Raw genomic sequence first — 15854 nt, 5'->3', positions numbered from 1 at the left:
GCCGTGAAATCTCCCCAGGGTGGAGATTAGGAGAGGGTCTCCCAACAGGCACTCGGCAGCGTGTGTTGCACTCGTATAGCATATTCCGTATATATCAAAGGCGCAGGACTGGCCGAGAGGTTGAGCCGCGCCACTGGCCGAGCAACATGTCACATTTGACAGCCAATCGCACAACACGACGAGTTCCCAGTGCTTTAGTGCGTTACGCACTAAGTTGAATATAGCTAGAGTATTGGTGAGGGACTATTCTGATTCGATGGGCGGATGAAGTAACACTATTGCCGACAGAGGACGGACAGTCCATCACGGTACGGAGTACTCTGGACGGTAGACTGTATTTGGGGAGACAAGTATAAGATCTCACACGTTACGTTTGGTTGTTGTACCTCTCTATATTTTCTTCTCTCGCCGATACAGTAAGTCCCTGAGCTCCCCAGCGAGACTATACCTCCTAAACCTAGGTATCTTTCTTGGGTGTGGATTCATTTCATCTACGTTCAAGCTTACGACATGGCAGCACTGCTATCCCGTGTCTACACGGCTTTCAGTCCTCCGACAGTTGAGAAGAAGAGCGACGCCATCAAGATCGGTATCTTAGGAGCGGCGAGAACTGCGTAGGTGGCCTGCTAATGAAACATGGGCAAACCATTTCTAACCCTGAACAGGCCTCTGTCGTTGATCACGCCCGCCAAGTCGCATCCAGAGGTGATTGTGCAAGTGATCGCGGCGAGAGATCACAGCCGAGCTGAGGCATTCGCCAAAAAGCACGGCATTCCCGAATTCAAAACTTCATACCAAGGTGAGCATGGACTATTGACCGCCAAACTTCACCCCACCGAGAAATACTAACCATGCATGTCTGGGTTTTGCAGAGGTTCTCGACGATCCGAACATCGACGCCGTGTTCATCCCATTGCCCAACAGTCTGCATTTCGAATGGTCGCTCCGTGCCATCCGTGCTGGGAAACACGTCTTGCTGGAGAAACCGGCCACAGCCAATGCCATCGAGGCCAGCATCCTTTTCAGCCAGCCCGAACTGTCCAAGCCTGGTGGTCCGGTTTTATTGGAGGCCTTCCACAACCGCTTTCATCCTTCCATTCGAGCGTTTCGATCCCTGATCAACCCCGCCGAGGTGGAGCACGTGCACACAGATTGCATGGTCCCATGGGTCCTGGCCGACAAGAATGGCATCGAGTTCAATTATGATCTTGCTGGGGGGAGCATCGCTCACATTGGAACATACACCTTCACTTTACTGCGCCTCATTTTCGATGCAGAGCCCGAGGAGTGCCTGAGCTGCGAGACCCGGACCTTCGGGGATGGGATCCACGACCGGTGCGACAAGAGTTCCAAGGTCTCGTTTCGCTTCCCGAACGGGGGCATCGGCGAAGGTACCAGTACGCTGTGGGGCCCTTTGCTCTGGAAACCCTCCGAGGCGAGGGTGACGCATCGCCAGGTTGTGGTCCCGGATAACACGCTCCCGTCTGACCAGGAAAAGCTACTGACGCGCCAGGTCACGCTGCATGGGTTCATGCAGGCTTTCATCTGGCATCGTATCGACGTCAAGGACTCGTATGTGATTCGCAATAAAGTCGATGGTCAGCCGGTCAAGACGTGGGTCGAGTCAAAGTCGCAAAAGGTATACTCATACAAAGATGCTGGTGCTGAATTCGCGAATGTGCCTGGTGAGGATTGGTGGATGTCGTATCGCTATCAGCTCGAGGAGTTTGTGAACCGGGTGAAGGGTCGTCGGACGCAGACTTGGATCGGCGCCGAGGACTCGATCAACCTGATGAAGATGGTTGACATGGCTTATGAGAAAAGCGGACTGGGATTACGGCCGACTAGTTCGTTTGGGTAGTCTGGGATGAACACTTTGAATGGGTCGCCTTTCGGTATGGTGTTGTTTGAAGCTCTAGACTCGAGAGTACTTTTGTCTCCGGAAACCAGGCTTGCATTGACAGACTTTGCACTGTCCGTATATCACAGCCAAGTCGAAACTTTTTCCAATACCTTTCATTCCATGGCCTGCCTTTTCTGGAAACTCGCCTCATCACTCTGATCGTGAATCGTGCAGCCCGCTGCGAGAGATGGCCAGGCTTCATGTGTACGTGCCGGTTTTTCCAGCCTATATCCATCCGCCTGGTGCATGCCTTCTTGGGATCGACTTGGAGCTGGAGTGTTTCGTTGGGCGGCTACCACAGAGTATTTATTGATCATCATCGACCCCTTCACCAAGCATGGTGTGCCCACCGAGTGATCCGTACTCTGTGCAGGAATGAAGCGGCCTGGTCTTTCCACTTCTGCTTTATGGCGTCCGGCAGATGTTCAGCCGGTGAATCTTGAGACAGGGATTGGGATTGGGACTTTGGGTTCAATGTCTTCCAGCACTGCACTGTTCCATCCTCTGCGTAGTGGTGGCTGAAAAAGTCCCGAATAGTTGGATGACATACTGCTATGACCAACGTGCACAAAGCTTCCCAGCCCTGCAAGATGCCACCTCCAGCTTCGGACTCTCGTGGTGGATCCTAAAGCGAGGTAACCACTGTTCCGCAAATGTGGTGCTTACAGCTTGACCGTGACATGGACGATGAGTTTCATTCCCTCGGGTGGGTAAAAGCGAATCCGGCGTTTCTCTTGTCCTGTGTAAAGAGCTAGATATAAGGATCCGAAACGGAGTCCACTGAGTTATCACTAATAATGGCACCCATCATTGAGGAGGCGGACTAGGGGACTGTAGTAGAAGTAAGACCGTCGCGACGTAAGGTAGGTAAGCTGGAGCGTGAGTCGAAGGGTGAGTAAGTCGCCAGCGGGTGGTTATAAAAGCGGCGGTGTCTGGGTGCGGGCGCCGTGGGGTGCAAGCAGATTTACAGCTCCGGGCTTGCTAGAGCTGCCTAGACATGGATCTACCTGTATCGGCCATTAACAGGCACAAATATACTCCGTAAGGTATCATGTATGGCGTTGTGATATGAATGCTAGGGCTGTATGCCAGACATCCCGTAGATACATCACCGACATCAGAGACAGCGGACGACACACCGATCCCCAATGGGAAATAGCCCAAAGACCAGTACCATGTCATAAATTGGAATACACCTTGGTGCACCGGAGAAGGACCTCGCTCATCCCTTCAAGGGTTGCCGGATAAGCCAGAGCAACGACAGTTATTCACAACTAGAGACGCACAACAGTGTCATTGGTGTTCGACGAAGAGTTCGCAAAGTCCGGGTGGCGTCGATCACAGGTTAGTATCATAGGACCCTGGTAACTACTTGTAACTGATGAATTCAGATCAGAATTAGTATTCCAACGTGGCTTTGGGGTGCAGGAATGCTACTATTCCCTTGACAGGGACAACTGAAGTCGGATCATGAAAATTGTGGGATCATTTGTCCGCACGCGGAGAGCAATGGGATGGCTTGCAATATTACCTAGGTAATCCTCAACTACGATGGCTCGTAGTAGTCGCTGTAACATGGCTGAGCTCCTGCATTGGTGTTTTGCGGTGTAAGTTGTGCTTGTGGAATGCGGGATCGCTCAAGCATAGCACTTAGGAACCATGTCGCAACTCATGAATTGTATTGAATCAGGTCCTGCGAAAAAAACCCGCTCGGGCAGAGGGGAGTAGCCATAGCCACGGATGATCTCTGCCACTTGCCCCCGACAACTTGGGGTCTTTACGACATGCCCACGCCCCGCATGCCATCCATCGATCTTGAAAATGGTCGAACTGTATGTGACGCCTGAATCAATGCCGAATTTATGCCTTGGCCGCCGCCCGAATCTTCGCCTGTGCCTTCAAGGTCTCGAATCGTGCCTAGACATCCTGTTCGTCAGCCTCAATGCTTTTTGAGGAGTTGGTCGTTGGCTCCGACGGAATCCGTCTGTAGCGGGTAACTCACCTGCTTCTTCAACCTCATCACCTTGAACCGCTCAAAGTCTGTGAGGTTTCTCCTCCTGTCCTGCTGTTCTCTCTTCTTGGCCCAGGATGACTCTGCCCACTTGTTGTCGACCTCATACTTCTCCCACAGCTTCTTCAAGGGACCGGTACCAGCGGCCTTTGGTAGGTTGGGGATGACCCAGGGTGTGAGGGAAACCGCGCTTGTTTGGACAGGTTGACGGGGAACAACTGAGCCTTCTTTTGTCGAGGGACCGTCGATCAAGATCTATAGATTTCGCGGTCAGCCCGGATTCCTCATCTTCCAGTTTGGATGAACGTACTCGACCGGGGTCAATGATCTCGACCACAGCAGCCAGCTTGCCATCGAAAGGTCCTGAGCGGAGGGTCACCACTCTTCCAACCTCGACCAACTTCCATCCGGCCGGCTTAATATCGACGTTAGACATCTTGCCGAATTGACTGCGCGCAAGATCAGTAACGGTGTCGGACAGATACTAGTTGCAAGAGAATGTACCAAACAGTTGTGTGTGAGATATGAATTGTCACCTGGTTGTGCTCATCGAACAAGTGTGGTGTGGCTGGGCTCACAATTGAAGTCCCCATGTGTGCGCCAAGGCCGATGAATTCTGCCAAGGCCGAAATCTTGGCGCCAGACTTCAAAGGTCCAAGCTCTGCTGTGCCTGGCAAAAGTTTTCCACGGTTGACCTTCTACTGTTTTCATGCTATGTTCACCTAACATCCATCTTTCAACTTGTTGTCGCTGTATGCGGCATTCTCTTCATGACGCGTCCATGCCGTTCAGTGCTGGGGATGGTAGGCAACTTATGACACCGGCCCGACGAATTTGATGTTCAAACACAAGCTCCCTTCCAAGCTCTGTTGCCCTCTCCATGGTAAGCAACCCATCACTCTCTTTGCTCAAGCCACCCCCCGTCTTCTGATGATATAATTTGCGATTGAATTTGGCACTGGAGACTCTCGCCGGAGTCTCTCAACAGGACCGAAGAAATGATATTCAATTCTTACATATGCTGAACCGTCTACTTGCCACTGCTCTGTTCCAAGCCGCTACAGTCAATCCTCTGACTCTGACTGACAAATTCAATAGACCCCATTCCCGAGTCTGGCTTCGCGGAGTCCTGTCCACCTGACGTGTGCCTGACATCCGAGCAGCGGTCGCGTCGGCTCTCTATCAAGGTACGAGTCTGTTCCCTGCAAAGCCCCTTTCCGATGATTACACCACTATGCACTAGATAGTACATGATCAATTTTGAAATGATCGTACCCCTTCACCAAGATCTCTGAGGATTCTCTCCTATTCAACACGTTCGCTTTGGTTCTGCGATGATCGATACTGACCGTCCATCAGGTAGGCATGCATCGCAAATTCAGTGCGACATTTCAACGAGCCTGCTCGTGACACACACCTGGCACATTGCAGTACGAGCCAGATGTTACGTCTGAGCCGTGCCAAACGCATCGACCGCACCAGTTGGGAATATAGATGATGCCGACCTCTTCATGGATATGCCACCTACTAGTAGCCGTGGATGCATGCAAAGCGCCGGGGTTGAGTGAAATTGTGCTCCGTAGTTTGCCGTGACTCCCACCACGAGCCATGGACATGTGAGTTATATCCATCATGGCACGGATATCTTGAGCCATTTCCAAAAACAGGTGGAACAAATGTCCCCTGGATATGTCATAGACGAGAGAGCGATCAATGTCTTGACAATGGTTCTCCTACAATCGAGGCTTCTAGCACTGCCCCCATCTGTATCCTATGGGCCAGGTAGGTTACACCTGACTCAAAAGATCAAAGCAAGCAATATGTCCTAGTAGATCTATCATTGGAAATTTTCTTGTTTCCTACGGATGGAACAACTCCGCGGTGCCACTATTTCTTTCCGTATGAGCACAGTGCCACCTTGTTCAGATGATGTGTTCTCCTGATAGTGTTGGACAGTCCTACTGCGGCACCACGGCACAAACGGGTCAGTACGACGCGACGTATGCGAACTGATCGTAAGCCCTGTTTGGTTTCTGCCCTGGAATCGCCATCAATCTGACTTGATGTGCCACACACATGTCGAGCAATTCCTCCTCCACATTTGTACACATTTTTCCTGATAGCGATACGTACTGCTTACAAGCAGGAGGGCCAGGAGCAAAGACAGAGTGTAGAGAGTACTCCGTACATAGTAGTCTGTAATGGTTGGGGTGCCGGGATCAGCGAAACCTCAGAGCTAAGAGCTTGTGCAGTCCTGGCCTGCTCTCCTCGGATCCTGATTGGCTGTCCTGAAATGAAGTGTTTGGTGCCAGTTTGTACAGTACACTAGGCTGCGCTTCAGCTTGCTCGTGTGAAGGCAACAAAGGGATATCGACGGACGAGACCTGAAGTACTCCGTACATCATCGGCAAACCAAGGGTCCTCTGATAGGCTTACGGAGTACGGAGTACGGAGTACGGAGTACGGATACAGAGCAGTGATACGGGAAGGACATATGATGGAGACTCGGAATTTTACTGGGGTGCCCGCTCTACCTGGTTGGTGTTGCGTTCTTTGCTCAAGGCTGTGTGCTGCAAGGCTCGTGCCTGTCATCCAAATCCTGCCTTCGCCTGCATGAACCTCATGCACCAGTAACCGACTCCGAAATGCAGCCACCTTGAGGGCGTCCAGGGCGGAGTCTCAGGGAGCGGAGCAGAGTTTCCCTGGTGGGAGAAGCACGTTGGATGTCTAGACTCACGACCGGGGGTTGAAGCAAGAACCCGGAGGCAGGCTCTTTGGCAGTGAAACAGCACATAAAACCCATTGTGTGCCGTGGCAAAGCGTCGATGGTAAGACTCGTTAGGAGGACAATTAATGACAACAAGCAGCCTACAGTGAATGAGCACCTGTATCGTGCATGTCTGGATGTTCTGACTGCGCCCTCACTCACTCAATCACTCACTCACTCATACCCAACATCCACTCCGACCTCCATCATCACAGCTGCCCTCCCCTCATATCTCTCTTTCTGGCCTCGAGCTTCACCTTCCTTCCCTTCCTGCCTCCCGGCTCCGTCCCTGTGCGACGTTGGCCCGGACTCTGGCACTCTTCACTTGTACCTCACACCATCTGCTGGCTGGACATTGTGCGTCGCATAGTTGTGTACAACACGCGCTCGTCTTACTCACTCCTCTCTCACCGCAACCCATTCTCTCCTTCCAATCTTCCTCTATCCGACTGACATCCTGTTCTCATCTTCTATTCCAAATCCTCAATCAAACATCGCTACCCGCTGGTACGGATGGCTTCCTCTGCTCCTCCATGTACAGGCGCCCAGCCTCGCAATGTTGATAAGAGTCACGACGGCGGTGCCACTGTTCTCCAACCCGTCTACGCAAATGGCTACGACATGGCCTTGAGATTCAACACCGATGGACTCGGCAAAACGTACATCGGCATTGTTGTCGCATGGACCTGCCTGTTGCTCCCCGCCGCCATCTTCCTCATCCGGAATCGAAATCTCTCCTACCTCCGCATGCGAAACATCCCGCTAGCAATCAGCGCCGTCGCCACTCTTCATGTCTACTGGGTTCTGTGCATGATCGCATATGTTCTCAATGGATACTTTCCATGCGCCACGGAATACTGGATCATGAGCATCTACCTGCCACTGGGAATTGCGCTGTTCCACGCGACAAATACACAGTTGCTTTCCATCGCTACCGCCCAGAAGAGGTACGCCCAGGGTGATGTCCTTGTCGAATCACAACCAAGTAAACAACCGAAAGCACGAGGCTGGCGCAAATGGTGGGAACAACTGAAGACATACAACGCCACAAAGAACACAATGGCATGGATTGGAATGGGTATGATTGTTCAGGTAAGTGCCACTGTCTTGAACCAGATCAGGTCTGAGCTGACAACCCAAGCTTGTCTTCACCTTGGTTGTCTTTCTCATGTCCCGGAAGTTCCACCCTGGTTTCGGGGTCACCGGGCAGGTGACTTCAAGGTCAGGCTGCCGGAGAGGATGGGAATGGTGAGATAGAAAATCACAGATATCGGGCATCTCATGCTAAGGTCGTCACAGGTGGCCTTCGATTGCCTGGCAGTTCTTTTGGGCTTGGATTTACGCCCCTATCCTTCTTTGGCGAGTACACGGGATCGACGACGTTCACGGGTGGCGGTCCCAGACGGTGGCTTGCATCCTTGCCGGGTATGTGCCGTCAGTGTTTTCGAATGATTTTGTACTGACAACAATAGAATGCCTGCTTCGCCAATGTGGTTGATAGCACTTTATGCAAGTCCCATGAAAGCGGTGAACAGATACTTTGTCCCTCCTCTATGGTGAGCTGGCTCAAGAATGGGTCTCCGACAGAGTCACTGATCAAGGAACCACAGGTTTTCTGCGTCCATTGTGATCATGCAGGCTTGTGTGATATTCGTCCCGTTCTTTCAGATTTTTAAGAATAGGAAGCTGGAGAGCGAAACAAGAGAAATCATTGCAGAATGGGAAGAAAAGAACAAAGCCAATGGGTCCTTTACATCCACTTCAACCAAGGTAGGAGTGCGATCAAGATTTTCGACTCACCAATCCGTCAAGAGCAATACCAGTAGCCGTCAAGGGGAGATGTACACGATGAGCGCCCTCGAAAAGACTCTACAGGTCAACCCGACCCCTCTGCTCATGTTCTCAGCTCTGAAAGATTTCTCGGGGGAGAACATCAGTTTCTTGATCCATGTGCGTCAATGGAAAGCGAATTGGGTCTCTGCAAGTCCACGGTCTGGCTTTCTACGCAAGCAGGAATCCTTCAAGCCTCGGGACCAAGCGTTGATTCGTCAACAATTCAGACAGGCTGTTGGAATTTACGCGTCTTTTGTCAGCCTGAGATACTCGGACTTCCCCATCAATATTTCATCTGCTCATCTGAGAGACCTTGAAGCTGTTTTCGAGCAATACGCTGCCTTGGTGTGCGCCGAGCCAGCCACCAATTCCGCCACGCCTTTCGACAACTATTGGTCGTCTACAGTGTCCGAGGATGTCGAAAGTCAAGTCGGCAAGGATGCTTTATCTGTTGTGTCTACGGTAGTTGGTGAAGGTGGAAGAGAAGAGACAAAGCCTGGTTGCGACCGGATAGGTCAACTGCAAGAGTTGAAGATGACCAATTTCGGAGAAAGACTGCCTTCCAGCATCGGCATTCCAGACGCATTCGATCCCGCAGTGTTCGACAAGGCCGAGTTGAGCATCAAGGAGTTGGTCTTGACCAACACTTGGGCCAAGTTCGTCAAAGCAGGATTTGCCCAGAACACTGTCAAGGGAGGCTTTGCGGTGGCGTTTCAAGCAGGAGTTGATGCTTGTCGACAAAGACTTGCCAGAGTTACGGGTCGATTCGCAAAATGAAGTGGCTTGACCCACGCCAAAGGGGGATGGCTAGTTGACATTTGCGGTTCCGGGTGGGTGATGAAATTGAAAATCCGGCGCGGGACGTCAATGGACGGAAGAAAAGGGAAAGGGCGCATGGGAGGGGCGGATGGGAACGACAAAATGTCATAGATGTGCTCACTCGTGCTAGAGTCCAAGATTGCTTGAACGCGCTAGGCGGAGATGGAATGGAAATATGGTTGATTCATGCCACTTGACTCGAAAATAATATCCGAGAGTATGAAGTAAGTGTAGATTCTTGACGTTGCAGATACTTTATCACAATCCGATGAAGCTGCGAAGTTGACTGTTGACTGTTGACTGACTGTTGACTGTTCACCGTTCGACAATGTACACGATTCACAATGCCAGGCGTAGCACTCAGAGACGAGATGAGTGGCGGACTAGGGATATATTGTGTTCTCTGTGCCGGAAGGGATGGTCTACTTAGATCGATCATGGCTGGCTGGGGTTGGCTGGGGGCCCTGAGCCCGCGGGGGATTTTGCCTCAGCACATTTCCGTCCTATAAACCACCAGCGGGGGAGTTTGCTTCAATACATTTCTGTCAAACATTAGGCATCCCTAGCCTTGTGCTTTAACCAGAAGGCTGGTTTAGGTGTGCTATCTATACTATATAGCATGCGCTCCCCATAGGACCCGTTGATAGAGAACATGGAACATTTCAACCTTCATTAGACAATTTCACCACCAGCGGGAGTTTACCTTAATATATTTCACTACTAGCGGGAGATTGCCTTAATATATTTCACTACTAGCGGGAGAGTTCGTCTTAATATATTTCCGTTATAAAAAATCACTAGTGGAAGAGTTTACCTTAATATATTTCCGTCCTATAAATAATTAGCGAGAGAGTTCACCTCAATACATTTCACTACTAACGGGAGAGTTCGCCTCAATACGTTTTCGTTCTATGAACCACTAGCGGGAGAGTCTACCTCGATGCATTTCCGTCCTATGAACCACCAGCACGGAGTGAAGATGGCTTCACGACCAGCCTCGACCGCGCTGTCGACACAATAGGCGAGAGTGGTCATGGCCTCGCAGGAACCCCGGTCCGCTATGTGGAGTCGTTCCAGCGTCCACAGCAGACCATAGCACAGTCGCCGCGGCCACGTCGACATCTTCCATGCCGTCCAGTAGTCTGTCCAGGTGGTGGCTAGGGCGGTGTTGCCTTCGAGCGGCCACCACCAGTGTCGATGGGCATAGGGCGTCACACAGGCGCGAGGCGAGAATGACGATGGCGATGGCGATGGCAATGGCGGCAAGGCCGTCGGAGAGCCTGGTGTGGACGTACTTGGGTCCATGGGGTCCAGGACGGGCGGCGGTTGTTGTTGCTGCTGTTGTTGCTGCTGCTGTTGTTGTTGCTGCTGCTGTTGTTGCCGCCCGTGATTATCATGGTCATGCTCGGCTTTTCGTCCTTGCGACATGTATGCGAAATGCTGGGCATAGTCTTCGTCGTGAAAGAGGTCGAATCCCGCGGCGACCATTCCCGCGCGCGCCTGGTCGCTCGTGTGCAGATTACACAAGCCGTTGCCGCGCTCCAGCCGGTTGCGGATGGCGCAGTGTTTCGGATTCGACGGGTCGAAAGTCGGGGTCATGACCCACTCACTGAGACCGAAGACAGCGCCGGGTTTCAGCACGCGCGCGACATTGGCGTACACGGCCACAAGGGACGGCGAGTGGACGGTGGCTTCGATGGCGTAGGCGGCATCGAAACTGGATGGGGGGAAGGGAAGATTCTAGATGGAATGATTGATAGGTCAATAACACTTGCTAGGTGCAGGTCAAACGACAACACTTACTAGGTGCAGGTAAAACGACAACACTTACTGGGTGCAGGTAAAACGACAACACTTACTGGGTGCAGCTCAAACGAGGAGATGGAGATGGAGATGGAGAAGGAAAGAAAAGAAAAGCTCCCCTGCCCTGTGGAGGAGGTACAGAAGACCAGGTGGGAAGAGGATGAGGATGTCAATCAATCAATCGGGCCAAGAGACAAACAGCCAGTATGGATCTGGCGCCCGGCCCCGGGATGGCAGAAGACCAGACGCCGTGTGGGAAGGGATGGACGTACCAAAAAATCCGCCTTGACAAACGTACAGCTCTTGCTCAATCCCTCCTGCGCAGTGAGATATGTGGCCCGGTCGACCTGGGACTGGTTGATGGTGACGCCGACGACGTGGCATCCGATGAATTTGGCGATTTCGCGAGCCGGCCCGCCGATGCCGCAGCCCACGTCGAGAACCTTCATGCCGGGCTTCAAGCCCATGAGCAGCGCGAGTCGATGCTCGTAGAAGGCCAGTGCCGACTGGATGGTGTCGTGGGCCGCAAATGGCGTGTAGTGGAAGTGCGTGCTCCAGCCATTCTCGTACGCCGTACTGGCGAAATCGTAGTATCTGAGAGGTCGAGAGGTCAGTGATGCTCATATATAAGTGTCTGTCTCTCTCTCTCTCTCTGTGTGTGTGTATATGTGTGTGCGCGTGTAGAGCCATGATTGAGCCAGCCTTACGAATCTGCCAGTTCAGCTGCAGCATGCTGCCTTTTTCTGCGCTGCTCTTCCGTCACGGTCGATTGGTCGTCGTTCTTCCCAAACCGCGAGGTGTAGGCAGAGACGACGTTTGCAAATGTCGTATCCCTGTTCGTGTCTGTTTGCTTCGGAGCTGACCTCTTCCCGTCGGGTGCCATGGTTGATCAGTTCAAGTCCCTCGGAGCAAAGTGAGATCTGTTGACGACGTCCGCGGCTGCTTCATTGCGTCGAACCTGCTTGCCAGAGGGAGATTGGAGCCAGATTATCTACTGTATCGTCTAGAGAAGGATTCCGCCGGGACAGGAGGCGTCGCCGTGCTCGTGCTCGATGAGGAATGCTAGTATTGTTGCACAAGGACAATAGTAAGCAGCCACGGCAGGACAGGACGAAAACAAAAAAACCATGGCATTATCCAAGTATTGAGGAGCATTCCATTCCTCAGCCTTGTCGACCAGTCTCCACTATTAACCGATATGGTCAGAGTACCAGGCACCTACCAGGGCACTCCAGGTCCCTATGATAGAGAACAACGAACTCTTCAACCTAACTTGGAGAGAAACATGGTTGCACCGTTTACTGTGGCTCTCTTGAGCCGACCGTGGGGGCATGGCGGTGATAATGCAACCCTTGTTCTGTATCAAGCACGGTGCTTAGAACCTAGAGATTGTTAACCCTGATGCATATGTTGAGGCCCATTAGCAATGCCGGTAATGCTACTCACAACGAGGATGAAGCTCGGGTCCGTTGTCGCCGTCATGGCACGGGCTGGGAGTAGATCAGTGCACACACAGTACCATATGGTTGGTCTTGGATTCCAACAAGATATCCATATAGGACGCAACAATGCGAAAAGTCCCAGGGGAGACTATGAAATGAGATCGACACAAATACGGCATCATCACCTGGCATACACCTACCACTCCATGTCAACAATTCGTCAATTGTGCTCTACTTGCAAGGTCGTTTTCTATGTCTGAGTAGCTGTCGAGAGGGCGAGGCATCATCTTAACAGTGGTGACCGCGATGAGATTTTCAAGAACGACCCCGTCCTTTAGAGGCTGAGAAACAGTACCATCACCCATCCCCTCCAAGTCTCGCTCCTCGACCGCCCCCGTCCTATGGCTCGATAACAGATCCAGAGCCGATGCTTAGCTTCCAGCGTGTCATTGCGTTGAATGCTGCTTTTTGTCGCAATCACACAATGCTCCATGACCCCAAATCCATGCATGCATCTCGTAAGGTCATGGTCTTGTCTATTAGTGCCTGAAAGCTGGAGGCTCTACAACTTGTCTGTTGATCGAGTTAGCACAATTCCTGTCAGAAGAAAAAGCGGCCCAGGACTCACCATAGTAGTTATCATAGCCCGGAACTTGCGGCTTGAGACCCTTTCTCGTACGCGTCTGTTCGACGACCTTGCCCGGCATTGTGCTGGCGTCAAGTGGAGATCCACCCGGAAGAATTTGCCAATGGTCGAAGACGGATTGAGGGAATGCCTGACCACTGGTGGCGGCGCGCAGGTCGGCGTTGAAGCCAAAGGACTCCATAACCGGAAGGTAAGCCTTGACCGTGAAGAGAGGTGTACCCACACGTTGTTCCTCAGCGAAGACGTGTCCTCTTCTGCGGGTAAGAACACCGTAAATACCACCCATAGCCTGTTCTGGAACTTGGATCTCCACCAGGTAGACGGGTTCTTGCAGACCAGGCTCGGCAAGGAGCGTGGCAGCATAGAGCACACGTCTGGCAGTGGGGATGATTTGACCACCACCACGGTGAATGGCATCGGCGTGAAGGGTGACATCCATGATGTTAAACCGGACAGATCGCAGAGGTTCTTCTGCAATGGGACCTTCACGGGTGGCCCACTGGAAGCCAGAGACGAAAGAGTCCTTGATTTCGTTGAGGTATTGGACCGCCTTGGTCTGATCAACCAACAAGTTGGGGCCAGTGGTGTCGGGTCCGAATGCCCAGATCTTTCGAGCATCGGTAACATCCCAGCCGTGGTCATCAGCAAGGACACGGGCACGGGCCTTGAAGTCATCACGGGGGTTGATCTTGCCGTCCTCGATTTCCTTGGAAACCTCCTCGCTAAGCGGCTCAGCAACAACGTACAGACGGTTGTGCTTGTTGGGCGACTTGGACAGAGCGGTCATGCTAGAAGTGCCACCAACAGTCTCACGGTAGGACACGACAGGGTCGCTGATCTTGAGCGGTACACCGGCATGGTCTTCTTCCAAGTCTTTCAGGCAAATTTCCAAGTGAAGCTCACCAGCACCAGCGACGACGTGCTCGCCAGATTCGGAGATGGTGCACATGACGCAAGGGTCGGACTTGGACAATCGCTTAAGACCTTCGACCAGTTTTGGCAAGTCGTTGGCGTTCTTCACTTCCACAGAACGTCGCACAACAGGCGAGACAGAGAACTTCATCACCTTGAGGTTGTGAGCCGTCTCGGAGGTGGTGAGGGTACCGGACTTGAGCAGGAACTGGTCAATACCGACGAGACCAACGATGTTACCAGCAGGGCAATCATCGATAGGCTCAACGGTACGACCCATCATGAGGACGGTACGTTGGATGGACTTGACGAACAAATCCTCCTTCTTGCCGGGGACGTAGTTGGGTCCTTGGATACGGACCTTCAAGCCAGAGCGCACGGTACCGGCGAAGACACGGCCGAAGGCGTAGAATCGACCTTTATCAGAAGTGGGCACCATCTTGGAAACGTAGAGCATGAGATCAGCCTTGGGGTCACACTCGCGGATGGCGATGCAGGATGCGTCATCCGGAGGACCTTCGTACAAGGTCTCAGCACGGTACTTCTGCGCGGTAACTGGAGATGGCAAGTGGATAACCACCATTTCGAGGAGAGCATCGGCGGCTGGCAAGAACTTGCGCATGGCAGCCTTGAGGAGACCCTTCCCAGGCAACTCCTTCTCTTCGTTGGTGATCTTGATGTCGAGTTTAGCGGTCAGGTTAACCAGGTCGTCAACTTTGCCCTTTTGGAAAGCATCAAAGATCTTGAAGATCGGGTCCAGGATGAACTGGTTGAAGGCACGCTCAAGTTGCTTGCCCTCGTGCTCGGCCACCTTGGTCCATTTCTTGGTCTTTGGGTTGAAGTAGTTGTCGCCCCAGAGACGTTCCATCATCTTGGATTTGTCAACGCCAAACTTCTTCGCATATCTGAGGGCGAATTGTCGAATGGTGAAGGCCCAGCCGTGAAGACCGGAGCCAAAGGCGACGGTGCCTTTCTCGGGGAAGACCTGGACATCACCCAGAGCTTTGTCGAAGTAGGTGGAGATGATGACATTCACCGACTCGATGGTACGGGAGAACGATTGGTACAGATCCTCTTTGGAGACCTGCAGTTCAAGGAGGGCACGGTCGACCTTGTTGATAATGACAACAGGTTTGATACGCTCGCCCAGGGCCTGTCGCAGAACAGTCTCGGTCTGAACGCAGACACCTTCGATGGTGTCGACGACCACCAACGCACCATCAGTGACACGAAGCGCAGCCGTGACTTCTGAAGAGAAATCGACGTGACCGGGGGAATCGATCAGGTTGATCAAGAATTCGTTACCGGCAACTTTCTATACCAGTGTCAGTTCCTCCAAATTGGAAGCAGGATGTCAGTCTTTTTGCCACTAACCTGTGGGATGTCCTTGAGATCCTCCTCGTCGGGCAGATGGGCGTATAGAGAGATGGCAGTGGACTTGATTGTGATGCCTCGTTCTTGTTCGTCCTTTCGAGTATCGGTAAAACGTCTGGAAAAAGCACAATGGTCATTATTTGAGCCTCCTTTTAACCTCTGATGTAACATACGCTTCACCTGCTTTGGCTGCAGAGATAATACCGGCTCGTTGCACAAGGGAGTCGGTCAGGGTTGACTTTCCGTGATCGACTGCACGATTTATCAGTTCGTCGTCTCTTAGCGATATTTCTGGGATGCCTACCGTGGGCAATGACAGACATGTTCCGGATGTTGGCCGGACG

The 15854-nt window shown here is 52.3% G+C and overlaps 5 protein-coding genes across 5 annotated transcripts; 2 read left to right on the top strand and 3 right to left on the bottom strand.

The window, feature by feature from the left end:
* Positions 1-510: 510 nt before the first annotated feature.
* On the top strand, positions 511-1861 carry A1O3_02164 (uncharacterized protein; the record flags this gene model as incomplete). Its single annotated transcript, XM_007732307.1, has 3 exons — positions 511-614; positions 666-799; positions 873-1861. The coding sequence occupies 3 exons, from the start codon at positions 511-513 to the stop codon at positions 1859-1861; spliced, it is 1227 nt and encodes a 408-aa protein (XP_007730497.1).
* Positions 1862-3763: 1902 nt separating this feature from the next.
* A1O3_02163 (large subunit ribosomal protein L14e) lies at positions 3764-4350 on the bottom strand (the record flags this gene model as incomplete). Its single annotated transcript, XM_007732306.1, has 3 exons — positions 3764-3820; positions 3906-4169; positions 4225-4350. 3 exons carry the CDS (start codon positions 4348-4350, stop codon positions 3764-3766), a joined length of 447 nt encoding a protein of 148 aa, XP_007730496.1.
* Positions 4351-7302: 2952 nt separating this feature from the next.
* Positions 7303-9291, top strand: A1O3_02162 (uncharacterized protein; the record flags this gene model as incomplete). Its single annotated transcript, XM_007732305.1, has 5 exons — positions 7303-7773; positions 7823-7929; positions 7981-8106; positions 8154-8237; positions 8292-9291. 5 exons carry the CDS (start codon positions 7303-7305, stop codon positions 9289-9291), a joined length of 1788 nt encoding a protein of 595 aa, XP_007730495.1.
* Positions 9292-10242: 951 nt separating this feature from the next.
* A1O3_02161 (sterol 24-C-methyltransferase) lies at positions 10243-12019 on the bottom strand (the record flags this gene model as incomplete). Its single annotated transcript, XM_007732304.1, has 3 exons — positions 10243-11073; positions 11409-11730; positions 11844-12019. 3 exons carry the CDS (start codon positions 12017-12019, stop codon positions 10243-10245), a joined length of 1329 nt encoding a protein of 442 aa, XP_007730494.1.
* Positions 12020-13140: 1121 nt separating this feature from the next.
* Positions 13141-15833, bottom strand: A1O3_02160 (elongation factor 2; the record flags this gene model as incomplete). Its single annotated transcript, XM_007732303.1, has 5 exons — positions 13141-13151; positions 13207-15451; positions 15511-15625; positions 15684-15762; positions 15815-15833. 5 exons carry the CDS (start codon positions 15831-15833, stop codon positions 13141-13143), a joined length of 2469 nt encoding a protein of 822 aa, XP_007730493.1.
* Between the last annotated feature and the right edge of the window lie 21 nt (positions 15834-15854).

This window comes from Capronia epimyces, assembly GCF_000585565.1.
Source record: "Capronia epimyces CBS 606.96 chromosome Unknown aczIQ-supercont1.2, whole genome shotgun sequence".
Lineage (NCBI taxonomy): Eukaryota > Fungi > Ascomycota > Eurotiomycetes > Chaetothyriales > Herpotrichiellaceae > Capronia > Capronia epimyces.
Note: the sequence above shows the minus strand (reverse complement) of the source record. Positions and strands in the feature narration are given on the sequence as shown.